General features: G+C 38.5%; 1 protein-coding gene across 1 annotated transcript; it reads left to right on the top strand.

Moving 5' to 3' along the window:
- The first annotated feature begins 827 nt into the window (after positions 1-827).
- sts (steroid sulfatase (microsomal), isozyme S) lies at positions 828-14323 on the top strand. The gene is made up of 10 exons (XM_046382689.1): positions 828-1148; positions 2552-2721; positions 5991-6112; positions 6306-6428; positions 7547-7958; positions 8436-8572; positions 9560-9697; positions 11778-11937; positions 12683-12804; positions 12995-14323. The coding sequence occupies exons 2-10, from the start codon at positions 2570-2572 to the stop codon at positions 13345-13347; spliced, it is 1719 nt and encodes a 572-aa protein (XP_046238645.1). The 5' UTR covers positions 828-1148; positions 2552-2569; the 3' UTR covers positions 13348-14323.
- The last annotated feature ends 224 nt before the right edge of the window (positions 14324-14547 follow it).

Here is a 14547-nt window from a genome sequence, read left to right as displayed (position 1 = left end):
ATTAGTGAGCCGTCATCAAATTGACACCAACCAAAAATGGCCGTAGTATATATATATACTATCTGCATATATATAGTAGATATATATAATATATATATATATATCTTGATATCACACTGTCTATCAAGTGATGATTGGGGGAGATTATTTTTGCATGAGTCTATATTTTTGTTGTTGTTGTTTTAAGGATATTCCTGCATATTATGCGTATTGTGTATGCAGATTATTTAAAGATTATGGCTTTTTGCAGTTACCACAAACTGCTCTACTGAATTGTTTTCGTCAGGTATCGTGGTGGTTTTTAGCTTTGACCTGCACCATACAGCCTGCATTTAGGCTAAACTGTGTTTAAACAAAAATATAGTCAGGAGCCAACTTCATCCGTTCCTGTTCATTAAAATCTTACACTCAAGAATGTTAATGCAATCAATGTAGAGATGGTAAAATTACATAATAATCTTAGTTTTGGAGTTTTATGCATAATCTCAGTGGATCTTGTGAGGAGTTTTAATGCAGCATTCAAAACCACATTTGGATAAGTTATACTCATCCAAAATTGTACAGGAATATAATTTATTATTTCATTTTTTTATTGACATGCTTTTAAGCAAAAACAATGTAGAACAATTTTAAGGGTTTAAGGGTTAAGGTGCAGGAGGCAGCCAACTGCTGTGTGTTTCACTGCATGTTATATATATATATATACATATAGATATATACATATATATACATATATAAGGTAAGGTGTACATGGAAACTTTGCACAGACATAATCAAGCTGTGTACCCTTTTGTCTCTTTTTGTGTCTCTCTTTTGTTTTGACACTCATGACCGGAAGTGAACCTCTGTATATATATATTTGTCCCAGGAAGGCGAAGGGAAGTTACGAATAGTTAATAAGCGTGAAATAATGTCCATCAATTCATAGCAAAGACTGCGAAACTTTGTCCAGACCAATCGTAGCGAACAAACGCCCTGGACGTACCCGTTTGCCATTTTGAGGGCCAAAAGAAAAAAGATCTACTCCGTTTTCGTGAAGCTGATATCGCGAGATTTTGCGACTCCGTTTATGGACTTTACACACATATTACCTTACTGTTCCGGAAAAAGTTTGAATTATTTGCGTTGTCCTCATACAAGAACAGAAGGTAAGTGTAAAACATAATGAAAGTCGTTCATGCATATGACGTCGCGGAGCTTCTGAGATTCCGTGATCAGTTATTATATACTCTTAATAAGTCGAAATCCAAATAAAACTGTTTCAGTCTTTCAGTCCGAGATTTATTTGTAGAATACCGTATCATTTGACTGACTGATAATATGAGTACTGCACTGTAATATATACTCCATTACTTCTAGTCGTACAAAACGTATTCTTCACAGTAAAATCTACTGTCCACTAAAGTAAACTCATTTATAATGCGACTTTAAGAATATTTATTATGTAATATGTTGATGGATTATTGATGTATTATTGTGTGACCTACATTTAAATGTTGCAGTTGATTGTGAAGGGGCTCGTTTTAATTGTTATTATTTAATAGAGCACACAGTGCATACAATGTATTTTTTACATACTAGTATCATCCAAGTAAAATGTGTCAGTATATTTAGTTATTAATATGTACTGTTTATAAACTGATGAAATGTTTATTGTGTGACTAGTATCTACAAGTTTGAAATAAATGGAATTAGGAATATAATTCATCAGGTTTATATTTTCCTCTGAATTGTAGAAGAAATATTCAAGTAAAGCATAACAACTTCCCAATGATAACTAAGTACACTTTGGTAAATGTCCTTACACTTATGTTGCAGCACTGGATAGTGGATTCGTTATTTATTTATACATTTGCTGAGTGTGTAGTTGGACATTGTTTGGACATACATTCTATATTATTATTACTGTTACTAATATTGCTATCATAATCACCATAGTATCTCCTGTATACTCCATTATCATTATCTAAAGTTCCAATATTTCTAGTATTATTACTGCTGCTATGCATCTCTGCTTGTGTGCTCCTTCTCTCACACCCCACCCCCCTCTCCCTCTCTCTCTTTGTCTATCTATCTCTCTCTCTCTCTCCCTCTCCCTCTCTCTCTTTGTGTATCTATCTCTCTCTCTCTCTCTCTCTCTCTCCTGCTCTCTCTCTCTCTTTCAACCCAACCGGTCAAGGCAGATGGCTGCCCATCTTGAGCCAGGGTCCGCTCAGAGGTTTCTGCCTTCTAAAAGGCAGTTTTTCCTCTCCACTGTTTAATAAAAAGGATACTTAAGCATCGTTAACAAACATCGTACTAAAAGAACATTTGGCACAGCAGTATAGTTCATTACCATGTATTGCTAATTGAGATTTTTTCACTTTAAGTTGGGCCATGTCCAAGGTCATGTCCATATGTTTATTAGCCAATATGTACAATAAGGTAAAGATATATAAGTCAATAATGTGAAAAAAAACGAAATTCCAGGATATGCGGAAGATATTGGCTGCTCTAAGAAAATAAATATTATAAAATACATCAACTGAACATTTGGTGTGATTTCTCCTAGTGTTTGTGCTCTGAAAACATGAAGTCAACGTGGCTACCATCTCCTCTGCTGCTGCTTTTGAAAATCGGCTGTTTGGCTCTTCAGGATAGCAGCAAGCCCAATTTTGTCCTGATGATGGTGGATGACTTAGGAATTGGAGACCTGGGCTGCTATGGCAATACGACACTGAGGTAAAAATAGATCACTGTTTTCTCTGTGGGGCTTGATTGCTTGAGTATAGTTTTACTATTGTGGGTTAAGAAGATGGACCACATGATGTGACACAAATGGAGAAACCTGTAACCCTACTGGCTGCTACTTCTAGAGCTATACTTTTAAACATTGCATTTTCTCTTTTTATTTTACCTGCTTTCTTTCAACCCCATTTCCTCTCCAGTTTGGAGAGACTAAATCCCTTTGACTGTAGTTCTTGTCACCTAACTACACTGTTAACAACTCTGATGCTCATGCCTCCAGATAGGCATCCTCACCCACCAGTGGGACCAACCTTCAACCCCAAAACACCACCAATAATCACTGCTAATCAGTGACACTTGTGCTTTTTCTGCTTTTTCTTCCATGAATGCATGGCCAAGCCAGACGTAACACTATTCTATTCAATTCAATTCAATTTTATTTAAAGTGCCAATTCATAACACAGTTATCTCAAGACACTTTACAGGTGTGTAAACAACACATTCAAAAAAAAAGAAGAAGAAGAGAATCAGAGAGAAACAGGTCCCAGGGCAAAACCCCATACTGAGTAAGCACACGAGGAAAAACTTCCTTTTAACAGGCAGAAACCTCGAGCAGAACCAGACTCAGTGTAGACGGCCTTCGGCTGCGACTGCCTGGGAGGGAGAGGGGGGAGAGGAGAGCCAGGGAGATGGAGAGAGGCAGGAGAGGGGGAGATAGAGAGAAAAAGGAAAGAGAGAGAGAGAGAGAGGGAGGATAGAGAGAACAGTGTAGAGCAGGAGCAGCAGGATCTGGGCAGGGCCATGGAGAGGGTTCTGGATCCAGCAGCACTATCAGTGCAATAGGCAGGGCCATTAAAGGCTCAGGATCCCTCCACTACTAGAACCATTCTTCACTTTTTGTGCAACTTTTTTCTCAACGTAAAATGTACAAAGTTCATTTAATTATCAGTCTTCACAGGGTTTTACAACAGAAGGTTGTAGTACTTTAAGCCACTCATAAAGCAAAATGCTTTGGATTACTCAATAATAAGTCAATATTGTGCAGATTATAAAGCCCACTGAGGCTCAATGATTTGTGGTTTTGGGGTATTTAAATAAAATTGACTTGACTTGTCATTTTTATGGTGGAGTGCTGAGGATGAATTGAGAAATCTCACAGTCTGAGGAAAGAAGCTGCTCTGTAGTCTGATGCTTCTGTGTCTCTTGCCAGGTGGCAGTAGGTTATACATGCTGTGGCGGGTTGTTGTCTATTAAGTTACTGAGTCTGCTACTACTCCTCTTATATTTTCCCCAGTTTCAAATGGTTTAAAGCTAAACAGTTTCCATTATTGTGTAGGATAAGATAAGATTCTTTATTGTCATTGTACAGAACATACAACAAAATTCAGATGAAAACTCAAGAATCGGGCTCAGTATAAAAAAGAGTGCTATAAAATAAATAAGTGCTCTCTTTCCATTCACACAAAAACCTGTATTCATCCTTCACACAGCCCACATTCATTATTTACCATACACTATTACCAACATATGCAGTTAAGAAGTCAGTTGAAAACCAAGTATCTAAGTATTGCACATAGATGTTATTCATAAAGTCTAATATATTGCACATTAGTGGGGGTGTACTTTTGGAATGGAGTTTAACATAGCCATCACTATGTTAAACTCCAAACCAAATTCGAAGCTGTGTCAACCCCTTCCAACTCCCTCCCCGTTGATGTCCAATGGCATGTGGAAATGCCGCTTTTTTCTGAACTCGATTATGTTTTTTTTTTCTGATTATTTTGTCAGAAAAAGTCCTTAATCCACAGGCAGATGTTTTGCTGCTGGGTTAAGATTGTATTAAACGCAGAGCCGTTATCCATAAACAGAAGACACGCATATACTCCTTGCTGTTCCAGGTGGCCCAATACACTATGGTGGAAATGGTATTGTCTGTCGACCTGTTAGTTCTGTATGCATACTGGTGGGTGGCAGAGCAGCCTTGATGCGTTGCAAAACCAGTCTCTTCAGGCGCTTCATGATTAGAGGTGTTAATACCACTGTTCTGTAACCATTGAGGGATGTTTCCACCGCTGTCATGAGCTTTGTTAGGGGTCGATTCACGCAGATCACAAACAAACATATTTTCTCTCTTCACTGTAATTATGTCAGTCCAGTCAGATGGTTTTGGTTTTATTTGTTGAGGTCTGAAGATATCTCTGAGATTTCTGTCTCCACCCAAATACTGTATTGTGAAGGTGAGTAGGATTTAGTTTGTGACATTTGAAAGAAATGAAGTTCTCACAAAGGTCAGTAGTTTTCACCAGGCCCCTTTGTTCAGTAGTAGCAGTATATTTTGTGGACTGACTGTGACATTGATTCTGGAAACAAGGAGCAATTTGCAATAGCTGCAATAGGTATGTGTATGCATTCAGACATTTTACACACACACACATAATCTCACATGATAAAATGGTGTGAGTGTGTATGTTTGTATCTTTCTACAAAGTTTGACCATGCCACAATCCCTTTTTGCCAGTAGACATGAAATTAAATTAGTAGAATGATTCACCTTTTTTTTGTGATAGGCCACTATCATTGTAACGCCACCCTTTTAAGCCAACTGGCATGGATACAAACACACACCTTCAAAAACACACTTGACCTCCAATGTAAGTTTCAGCCTCCAAAGGTGAAAACTGTGTAAGCATTTGGCAACAGTGGCAAGGAAAAACTTCCTTTTAACAGGCAGAAACCTGGAGTAGAACCAGACTCAGTGTAGACGGCCAGTGTAGGTCTAGACCATATTATATAGAGACCCAATGTTTCACCATGAGCAAGCTCTTGGCAACAGTGGTGAGGAAAACCTGCCTTTTAGTACGAAAGTAGTATGGAAACCCCCAAATATTGTACTTTTTCTCCACTACATTTGACTACTGAAGTAACTAGATAGTTTTCAGATTCAAATTATTCATATAAAATATAACCCTACTACTATAACAATTATTTTTTACATTTTTCAGGTAAAGTGAGGTATTGAATATTTAAGGGACTTGGAAACCTTTTTTTTTTTTTTTTTTTTTTTTTTACAAAAATCATCAATTAACGATGATAATAATCATTTACTTATCAAGTGATCCTTTAAAGTGAACACAAGCTGTTTTCACCTGGTTGATGACAAGTTGCTTTTAAATTTAATTCTAAGCAGCATTAAAAGGACTTTGAAAAGAATTCCATTTGTCCCTCTGAATGCTCCGTGACTGCTGACAAATTTTGATTTGCAGGACCCCCAATATCGACCAGTTGGCACAGGAAGGGGTGAAGCTGACCCACCACATTGCTGCAGCGAGCCTCTGCACTCCCAGCAGGGCAGCGTTTCTCACTGGACGATACCCGATACGATCAGGCTAGTTCAAAGACACCATTAACATAAAAAAAATCTTTATGGTCTGACGCAGTGTGAGTTGACAGTTGATAGTTCACAAACAATAGAATTGTTAAACACAGTCACATTGTTGATATTTTATTTCTATTATTTCAAATAAAATTGAAAGTGGTTTAAAAGATTTTTTTTTTCCATTCATTTTCCTCTATAACAGGTATAGCTGGCGATGGCAGAGTTGGTGTTTTTATATTTAATGCAGCATCTGGAGGTCTTCCCAGCCAAGAGGTTACCTTTGCTAAGATTGTCAAACAACAAGGCTATGAAACAGCTCTTATTGGTATGTATCAATTATCCTTAATTTTGGAAGGTGTTAAATTTTTCTGTTACTGCTTGATGTTGTAAAAAGTACCCAAAAATATTACTTTGGGAAAAGTGAAAGTCACCCATAGTAATTCTGGCAATAAATGTAATTAAGTAGAAATAAAAGTATCTATTTACAGATAAATTCATTTAAATATTCATCATACACTAAATGTAGTGTATATCTTTCCAGAAATTAATATTAAGAACTAAGTTTTTACTATTACACATGGACTTTAAACAGTGTTATAGTTTATAGGAAGTGTCTGTTTTTGGATAAAACTAGGCAAATACTTGACAGTTCAGTATAATGCATCCCATTGGTGCAACAATCATGCCAGCCACTCAGGAGTGATTGTCAGGCTTGAGAATAAATCCTTGTTCATGCAGAAAAATATGTAAATATGAAAAACGCAGGCTTGTAATTCATTTGAATGTGTTACACGGTGGGGTTGCGGACTCAAAGGGCTGACCTTTAATTTCGCTCCATCACCAGCAGGGTGATATTTTGTAAGTGCCAGATGAATGTAATGCTTAACTTAAACAACAAATCAGCTAAAAAACAAATACATACAATACATAGTCTTCAGAATTCCAATTATAACAACCTGTCATGTTTGTCCTTTGTAATTTATGATGTTTATTGCATGTATGTTTCTCTCTCTCTCTCTCTCTCTCTCTCTCTTTCATCCTCTCTGTCCTGTTTACCTTTTCTTCCCCACCCGTCACCCGGCTGACTATCAGCAGGATAGTTCTCCCTTGTGAGCCAGGTCCTGCTCAAGGTTTCTTCCTGTTAAAAGGGAGTTTTTCCTTGCCACTGTCTGCTTGCTCTGGGGTTCAGGCTCTGGGTCTCTGTAAAGCATCTAGAGACAATTTTGATTGTATAAGGTGTTATATAAATAAATTGAATTGAATTGAATTGAATTGAATTAATGTAGTGTAGCTAGCCCAGCTGTTATGTAGGACTTTGGCTCCTTGTAGCAATTAAAAATCTTTTCTTAAATGACATTTTCATGGCATTCATAGGTCTCTTTTTATAGTTTCACTACAATATTTTCATTTTTTTGTCTCTTGTAAATTTCCTCTCGTTCACAGGGAAATGGCACCTAGGACTCAACTGTAAGAGCAATGACGACCATTGCCACCACCCCAACAACCACGGCTTTGATTATTTCTTTGGTATCCCCTTGACCAACATACGGGACTGCCAGCCTGGACGCGGCACTGTGTTCCAGATTCATAAATATTTACCATATAGGACAATGGGCATTTTGTTGATCACTGCAGTCTTGTTACACTACAGCAACATCATCACCATCAGCAGAGGGTTGATTCTGAGCCTGCTGTTTCTGCTGGTCGTGGTCACTGGTTTGATAGCAGGATTCATCATGATCATCCCGTACTTCAACTGTGTTCTCATGAGGAACCACAGAGTTGTGGAACAGCCATTCACATCTGAAAACCTGACACAGAGGATGACTCATGAGGCACTGGACTTCATTGAGAGGTACCTATCAGCCTCCCTGATCCACGTGAATCAGAAGACCGTCAGTCTTGTCGGTGGTCTTGTTTAATGACTTCTTTCTACATGTTTTCTATTACACTCATGTTTCATTATAAAGACAAAAGCTTGTATAGAAGCCCTTTGTGTGTGCTATTGTCTGCCATTATGATGAAAAAAAGACATAATTTGAAACCTTGTTTATTTCAAAATGACAAATCAAAATAAAATAATTAGTACTTTGAGTAGGTTTCTCATTACTTTGATTTACTATGTCATTATTTTGAGATACAGTGTCTTTATTTCAATAAGAAATGGAAATATAATCTTTTTTTCATCACATTGGTGGCAATAACTAACATAACTGTTAGAGACAAATAAAAAGTGTGTCATTACAATAAGATAAAACTGATAAAGCACCTTATTTATTAAACAATGTTCATTTGAATGCTGATAATTAAACTGTGCACTCTGTTTTTACAGGAACTCAGCAAGGCCTTTCCTGCTGTTTTTCTCTTTCCTCCAAGTCCACACAGGCATATTTGCTTCAGCAGCATTCAGAGGAACAAGCCGTCACGGCATCTATGGAGACGCTGTCCACGAAGTGGACTGGAGCGTAGGTAGGTCAGCAGAGTTGACCTTATTTAAAGGATAATTCTGGTGTTTTTGTGATTGTCAGCAAATCCCATGACGAGACCAACACTGACGTTGTGTTAGTCTGTCTTTCAACATTTACTGACTTTCCTGCTTTTGACTTCCTACTGAAGACAAGAATTTTTCATTTTGAAACAAAACAACGAAAAAGGATGATTAATTTCTTAAAACATCTGGCTGCTGTAGTTTTTAATCAGGCAATACAGGGATTATTTTCAGTGGAGGTTAATACACGTTTGGTGTTCTATTGATTATTGATTGATTATGCGTTTTAAATAAGAACTTCATTTCTACAACAATGCACTTCTATGACATGGAGTAATAATACATATATAGCTTTGACACACGCACAGAATGCTTGTTAGTAGGATACGTTCATTGTTTGGGTCTGTGCAAAAACAGATATGACCAGAGATGTCCAAGATACAGTTTTGGCAATTATGGTTTGATTTTAAAACAGTTGGAGATTTTGTAGGGATTAGTGGTACAGCATTGTAATTTATTTCAATACTGGCTTCCGGGATGGGGACAGAAACATTGGATTTTATTCCTCAGGTGTAAGTCATCACTACCTATGTGGTGAGAAGACTTTAGAAGACCTATATCATTGACTCAATTTGTTGAAGCCTCATATTATCTTCATCTGTATCTTCCACTGTAGAATGCATTTTTACACAAAATAATGTTCTTGGATTTGGATCAGAATCAGAATTCCTTTATTTATCCCCAAGGGGAAATTCTATTTTTTTTTTAAAGACATTACACTTGCAGTTTTCCCAGTCAAGAAAAGAAAGTTATAATTACCAATATTTTTTCAGTTTATATACTGTGTGGGCTGTGAGGCAGAATCAAAAAAGACTTTGTTTCATTTCATTTTCATCTTGGAGTACAGAACCCAAAAAAAAGTAAAAAAAACCAAAAATGATGTATGTATGTATTGTGTCTGTTCTCAGGTCAGATCATAGAGACTCTAGACAGACTCAAATTGAGAGAAAACACTCTGGTTTATCTGACTTCAGACCAGGGAGCTCACCTGGAGGAAATCTCTGCCAGCGGGGAGGTCCACAGAGGATGGAATGGAATATATAAAGGTACAGCATGATGAAATACAAGAGCTTCTTTGGGATTTAACGCTGAAAGTCACGACATTCATCATAATTTTAACTTGATTTTATTGCAACATATACGCCTTGAGGATTTTTTTGGAGCTGGGGAGGTGGATGTAGTTAAATGTCTGACAAGCAGGCAGCAGTGTAGCAGTCAGGTTGTGGAGCTTAATGCTGTTTGTGCGCAGAGTGAATGAGCACTGAAGGTGTATGTGGACTGTCTCCCGTGAGGGAGGTCATGAGCAAATGTGATTGGAGGGTTTCTGGAATATGTTGCTGTAAAATGACTCGTGCCTGCCTCAGCTATTGCAGAGCTCCGGTAAAACATGACAAAGGCGAAATAGTTGAGAAACATTAGCCTCAGATGAAACATCTACATAAATTAGGATTAGAACATGTTAACACAAGGACTAAATAAATGAATAAATAAAAATAAAAATCAAATTTCTCTTAAAAATTTGTGCAAATTCAGTAAAAGTGATTGTAAATCTATAATTTCATATCCCTCCCAGCTATAGCAAAACCTATTAAACTGAACACCCTAAAGAGTATGATTATTCTTCCCTCCAAAATTAGAATTCCAATTATAACAACCTGTCATGTTTGTCCTTTGTAATTTATGATGTTTATTGCATGTATGTTTCTCTCTCTCTCTCTTTCATCCTCTCTGTCCTGTCTACCTCCTCCCCACCCCTTCACCCGGCCGACTATCAGCAGGATAGTTCTCCCTTGCAAGCGGGGTCCTGCTCAAGGTTTCTTCCTGTTAAAAGGGAGTTTTTCCTTGCCACTGTCTGCTTGCTCGGGGGTTCAGGCTCTGGGTCTCTGTAAAGCATCTAGAGACAATTTTGATTGTATAAGGTGCTGTATAAATAAATAAATAAAATTAAAAAATAAATAAATAAAAATAAAGTAATACCAAAGACTGCCCCACTGGGAGGAGGCCCCGAGGAACACCCAGGACACGCTGGAGGGACTATGTCACTCGGCTGGCCTGGGAACGCCTTGGGGTCCACCCGGAAGAGCTGGAGGAAGTGTCTGGGGAGAGGGAAGTCTGGGCATCCCTGCTCGAGCTGCTGCCCCCGTGACCCGGTCCCGGGTGAAGCGGAAGAAGATGGATGGATGGATGGTTTAAAGTATGCCTGGTGTATGCATGCCAATGTAACTTGGGTGATGATGTCAGTAAATCTCAGTCGCCCGGCATCAAATCGATGGCTGGGTTCTTTCCGCATGGAGTTTGAATACTGCATGTACAAAAGCTTAAATTTTTAATTAGTTTGACCTTCTGCAATGATTTATTATTGTTATTTTTACACTACACCACTAAAATGGAGACCATGTTCAATTGGTACACTTCCAAAAAATTAAGTAATGAATAGTTGAAAGTTCTAGTTTTAAGTTTCAGTCAAGCACAACAGGTCAGGCGAACAGAAAAACAAACAATTCAATGCATATAGTTTTTAATAATCAATAGAGGAATTAATGAATGGACGCTTAATTGGGTTTCAGTTGAGTTTTCATGTTAGGAAATAACTCTTGAACTGCTTAGAAACTCTGTTTCAGAACTCTCTCTTTCTGTTTAATCTGTTCAATCCAGGAAACTCTCCAGGAAATCATTAGGAAATGATGCACCTCTAAAACAAAATGTTACTAAACTCTCTGTGTGAAGTGGCTAGAAATATAGATCAGGAATAAAAGAGTTATTCAAAACAAGAATGCTTATTTTATTCACATCAGAAGAGTGGTGCGCTGGTTTGTCCTCAGAAAGTCAGCAGCAGACTCTTGTCAAAGATTTGAGACTGGCTGCCAGACAAAGGCTCACAGTGTGGACTTAGATTTTATGTAATCTTTATGTTTGGATTCAAAGAGCAGTGAGTGTTTTGTAAGGCAGCCACTGTCTGCTATTCTCTTTTATGCGTTCAAGTACACAGTCCTAAGAAGCGAGTTGGTCCTTTAGTTAACAACCCTGCACTGTTTTGAGACAAGTCATGCTGAGATGTGTTAGCTGGATGAAAAATACTTTCATCACTTTGTGTTCTTTTTTTTTTTTTTTTTGTCATCTGAGCAGCAGGGAAATCCACAAATTGGGAGGGTGGAATCCGGGTCCCGGGAATTCTGCGTTGGCCAGGGAACATCCCTGCTGGCAGACAGGTAGACGAGCCCACCAGCAACATGGACCTGTTTCCCACAGTGGTGCAGCTGAGCGGAGCTTTGGTCCCAGAGGACAGGTGAGGCTGCGTAGCAGTGACATAACATTCCTTCCAGATGTCAGTCAAAACAAGTGGAGCCTAAAATCTAGGTCACATTTGATAAAAGGGAGAGGCAAAGGGAGCCTGTGTGATTCTCTGGGCTCAGAGAAACTGATCCAGGATCTGAACACAACATGTTTGTTAATGAAGAGGGTTTGGGGCTTTCAGAGACTTTGATCCGAGGGTTTCATCAGCCTTTGTGATTCACAGTAGGATTGTTCTGGTTGCAACTCAAATGAAGTAATGTTTGCTGATGCAAACCTTGAGGTAGAGCATTCCAGAGGTAAGACTATAGTGCAGATCATGGAGGGGGTGGAGAGCAGCATACCGTGTTCTCACATGACATAAAGGAAAGACAGTTGGTGGCGGTAATACACTTGCAAACTGGTTTGCCAACTTCTGCAGATGAAGAGTGATAAGAAAACATGGAAGAGTACAGTGAAATTCTAAATGCAGAGCGGAAAAGCTTCCATTTGGAATTTTTTACTTTTTAGGTCTTTTATCTTCTTAAGTGTCATGTGAGGCAGTTGTTTTCTTTGTATGGAAGTTTTAAATAAAAGAAGGAAATAATCAACTGTGATGAAGTATGGTATGTATGGGTATATTGAACCATTTCTTAGTTGAATTACCATAACAATTGTTGTATCGGGATATACATGCTGTTGCTGATTTCAGCTTACATATAGAGATGATTTACTGTTGATTCCTGTTCTCTGGTCTGCAGGGAGATAGATGGTCATGACCTCATGGATTTGCTCCAAGGGAGAACTGAAAGGTCCAAGCATGAGTTTCTCTTCCATTATTGCAACAGCTACTTGAATGCAGTTAGATGGCATCCCCGTAACAGTAAGTCTAAACATATTACAGAGTCTTTGTCAATGGGTTTTTACTATTGATCGTCCCTGTTTGTTCGTGCTGGCTATCAGTAGCTCCAAGTATCCAGTATCAAAGGTTATCATCTTTTATAATGGTGACCAACGCTTTATGCACTCAAACTGCCTAAATAATATGCTAAGTTTTATTTATTTTTCTTCAGGTAGCTCAGTATGGAAGGCATTTTACTTCACGCCGAACTTCTACCCAGAGAATGAGACAGCCTGTTTCCACACACATGTCTGCTTCTGCACTCCAGACTATGTGACCTATCACAATCCTCCACTGCTCTTTGATCTCTCGAAGGACCCATCAGAGACTATGCCTCAGACCCCTGACACTGAGCCAGACTTTCACGCCATCTTAGCTCTGATGGAGGAAGCAGTGAAGAAGCATCAGAGGTCGATGACGCCTGTGGAGAGCCAGCTATCTGCATGGAACGTGATGTGGAAACCTTGGCTGCAGCCCTGCGGGTCTACACTCAGTCATTTCTGTCAGTACCAGCAGGATGAATAGGTTGTGGTTAGGCTGCAATAGAAAGCCATTTTAGTGGCTGACAATGAAACTAATAATAGGAGAAAAATGTTTGTTTTACCTGTTATTCAACATGAGGTTGAGAAATACAGGGGTATTTTTAAAGGCTGGTTGTTATAAAGAGGGGTGATCATTAAGCCAGCCCACATGTTAACTGCAAAGAACTGGAATTAATGATATGCTGCTGGATTGGTTCATTTCCTGTCTGTTAAACAAGTCATTTTCTGTAATGCATGAAGATACCTCCTCCTCATATGCTCTGTTATTTTGTGGGGTTTCTCAAGGATTTATTTTGGTTCCCCTCTTATTTACAATTGCACATCTTGCATAGACTTGCCACTGACTGAAATTGCTATGCAGATGACACCCAATTGTATGTCCTGCCTCTATGAAATTAAAATGTCATTGAGGCAGTGCTGGGGCCATGGGCAACATTAATAACCTCTCCTCTAGTCTAGAAGCCTTATCTTACAATGCTTGAAAAGAGACATGAAACCTTGCTGTTATCTTTCATTCAGAATTGAATTGAATTCAGAATCCTCTCAGGTGAATAAAATGGTGCAGTCTTACTTCGCACAACTGCAGCCGCTAACCAAGATCAGCTCATTTGACTGTGCATAGCTTGAGTAAGAATAGGTACTTTCCTTGTAAAACATACCTACCAACATCTTTAAAGATCATTTTTAGCAAATAATGACAGACAGTTGTAAATCCATCAACAAAAACTGGTACTGTAAGTTCAACAGTGTTTCACAATGTAAACCAGAGGGCCCTGCAATAGTACTGTCTTTGGTGTCTTTACACTCCTCTCTTTTGGTCATTTTAGCAACTTGAATAGTCTTGATGTTTACAGTACAGCTCAAACACATGACAACTGTCAAACACTGTCACTTGCGAAAGTAGGTCTGTGCTATGAATGTAACTCTTTGATCGGCTCTCATTAAAAGAAGCAGAGCTATGTTTCCTTTCTGGGTGGTCTCAGTGTGTTTCTGCTGATCATGTATTAATGTGTCTGCCCCTGTCAACTGGGCTACATGTTTTGCATGCATTTTTGCTTTATGAGTGGCGTAAAGTACTACAACCTTCTGTTGTAAAACCCTGTGAAGAATGATAATTAAATGAACTTTGTACATTCTACGTTGAGAAAAAAGTTGCACAAAAAGTGAAGAATGTTGCTCCTGC

This window comes from Scatophagus argus, chromosome 24 (assembly GCF_020382885.2).
Source record: "Scatophagus argus isolate fScaArg1 chromosome 24, fScaArg1.pri, whole genome shotgun sequence".
Taxonomy (NCBI): Eukaryota; Metazoa; Chordata; class Actinopteri; family Scatophagidae; genus Scatophagus; species Scatophagus argus.
The sequence above is the reverse complement of the archived record's forward strand: the minus strand, read 5'-3'. Positions and strand labels throughout refer to the sequence as shown.

What these genes read in the sequence shown, in the direction of transcription:
- sts (XM_046382689.1), top strand. Translation starts at nt 2,570, where the DNA reads ATGAAGTCAACGTGGCTACCATCTCCTCTGCTGCTGCTTTTGAAAATC. An exon ending in TATGGCAATACGACACTGAG is followed by an intron (nt 2,722 to 5,990) that starts GTAAAAATAGAT and finishes TTTGATTTGCAG; the next exon opens with GACCCCCAATATCGACCAGT. An exon ending in CGAAGTGGACTGGAGCGTAG is followed by an intron (nt 8,573 to 9,559) that starts GTAGGTCAGCAG and finishes GTCTGTTCTCAG; the next exon opens with GTCAGATCATAGAGACTCTA.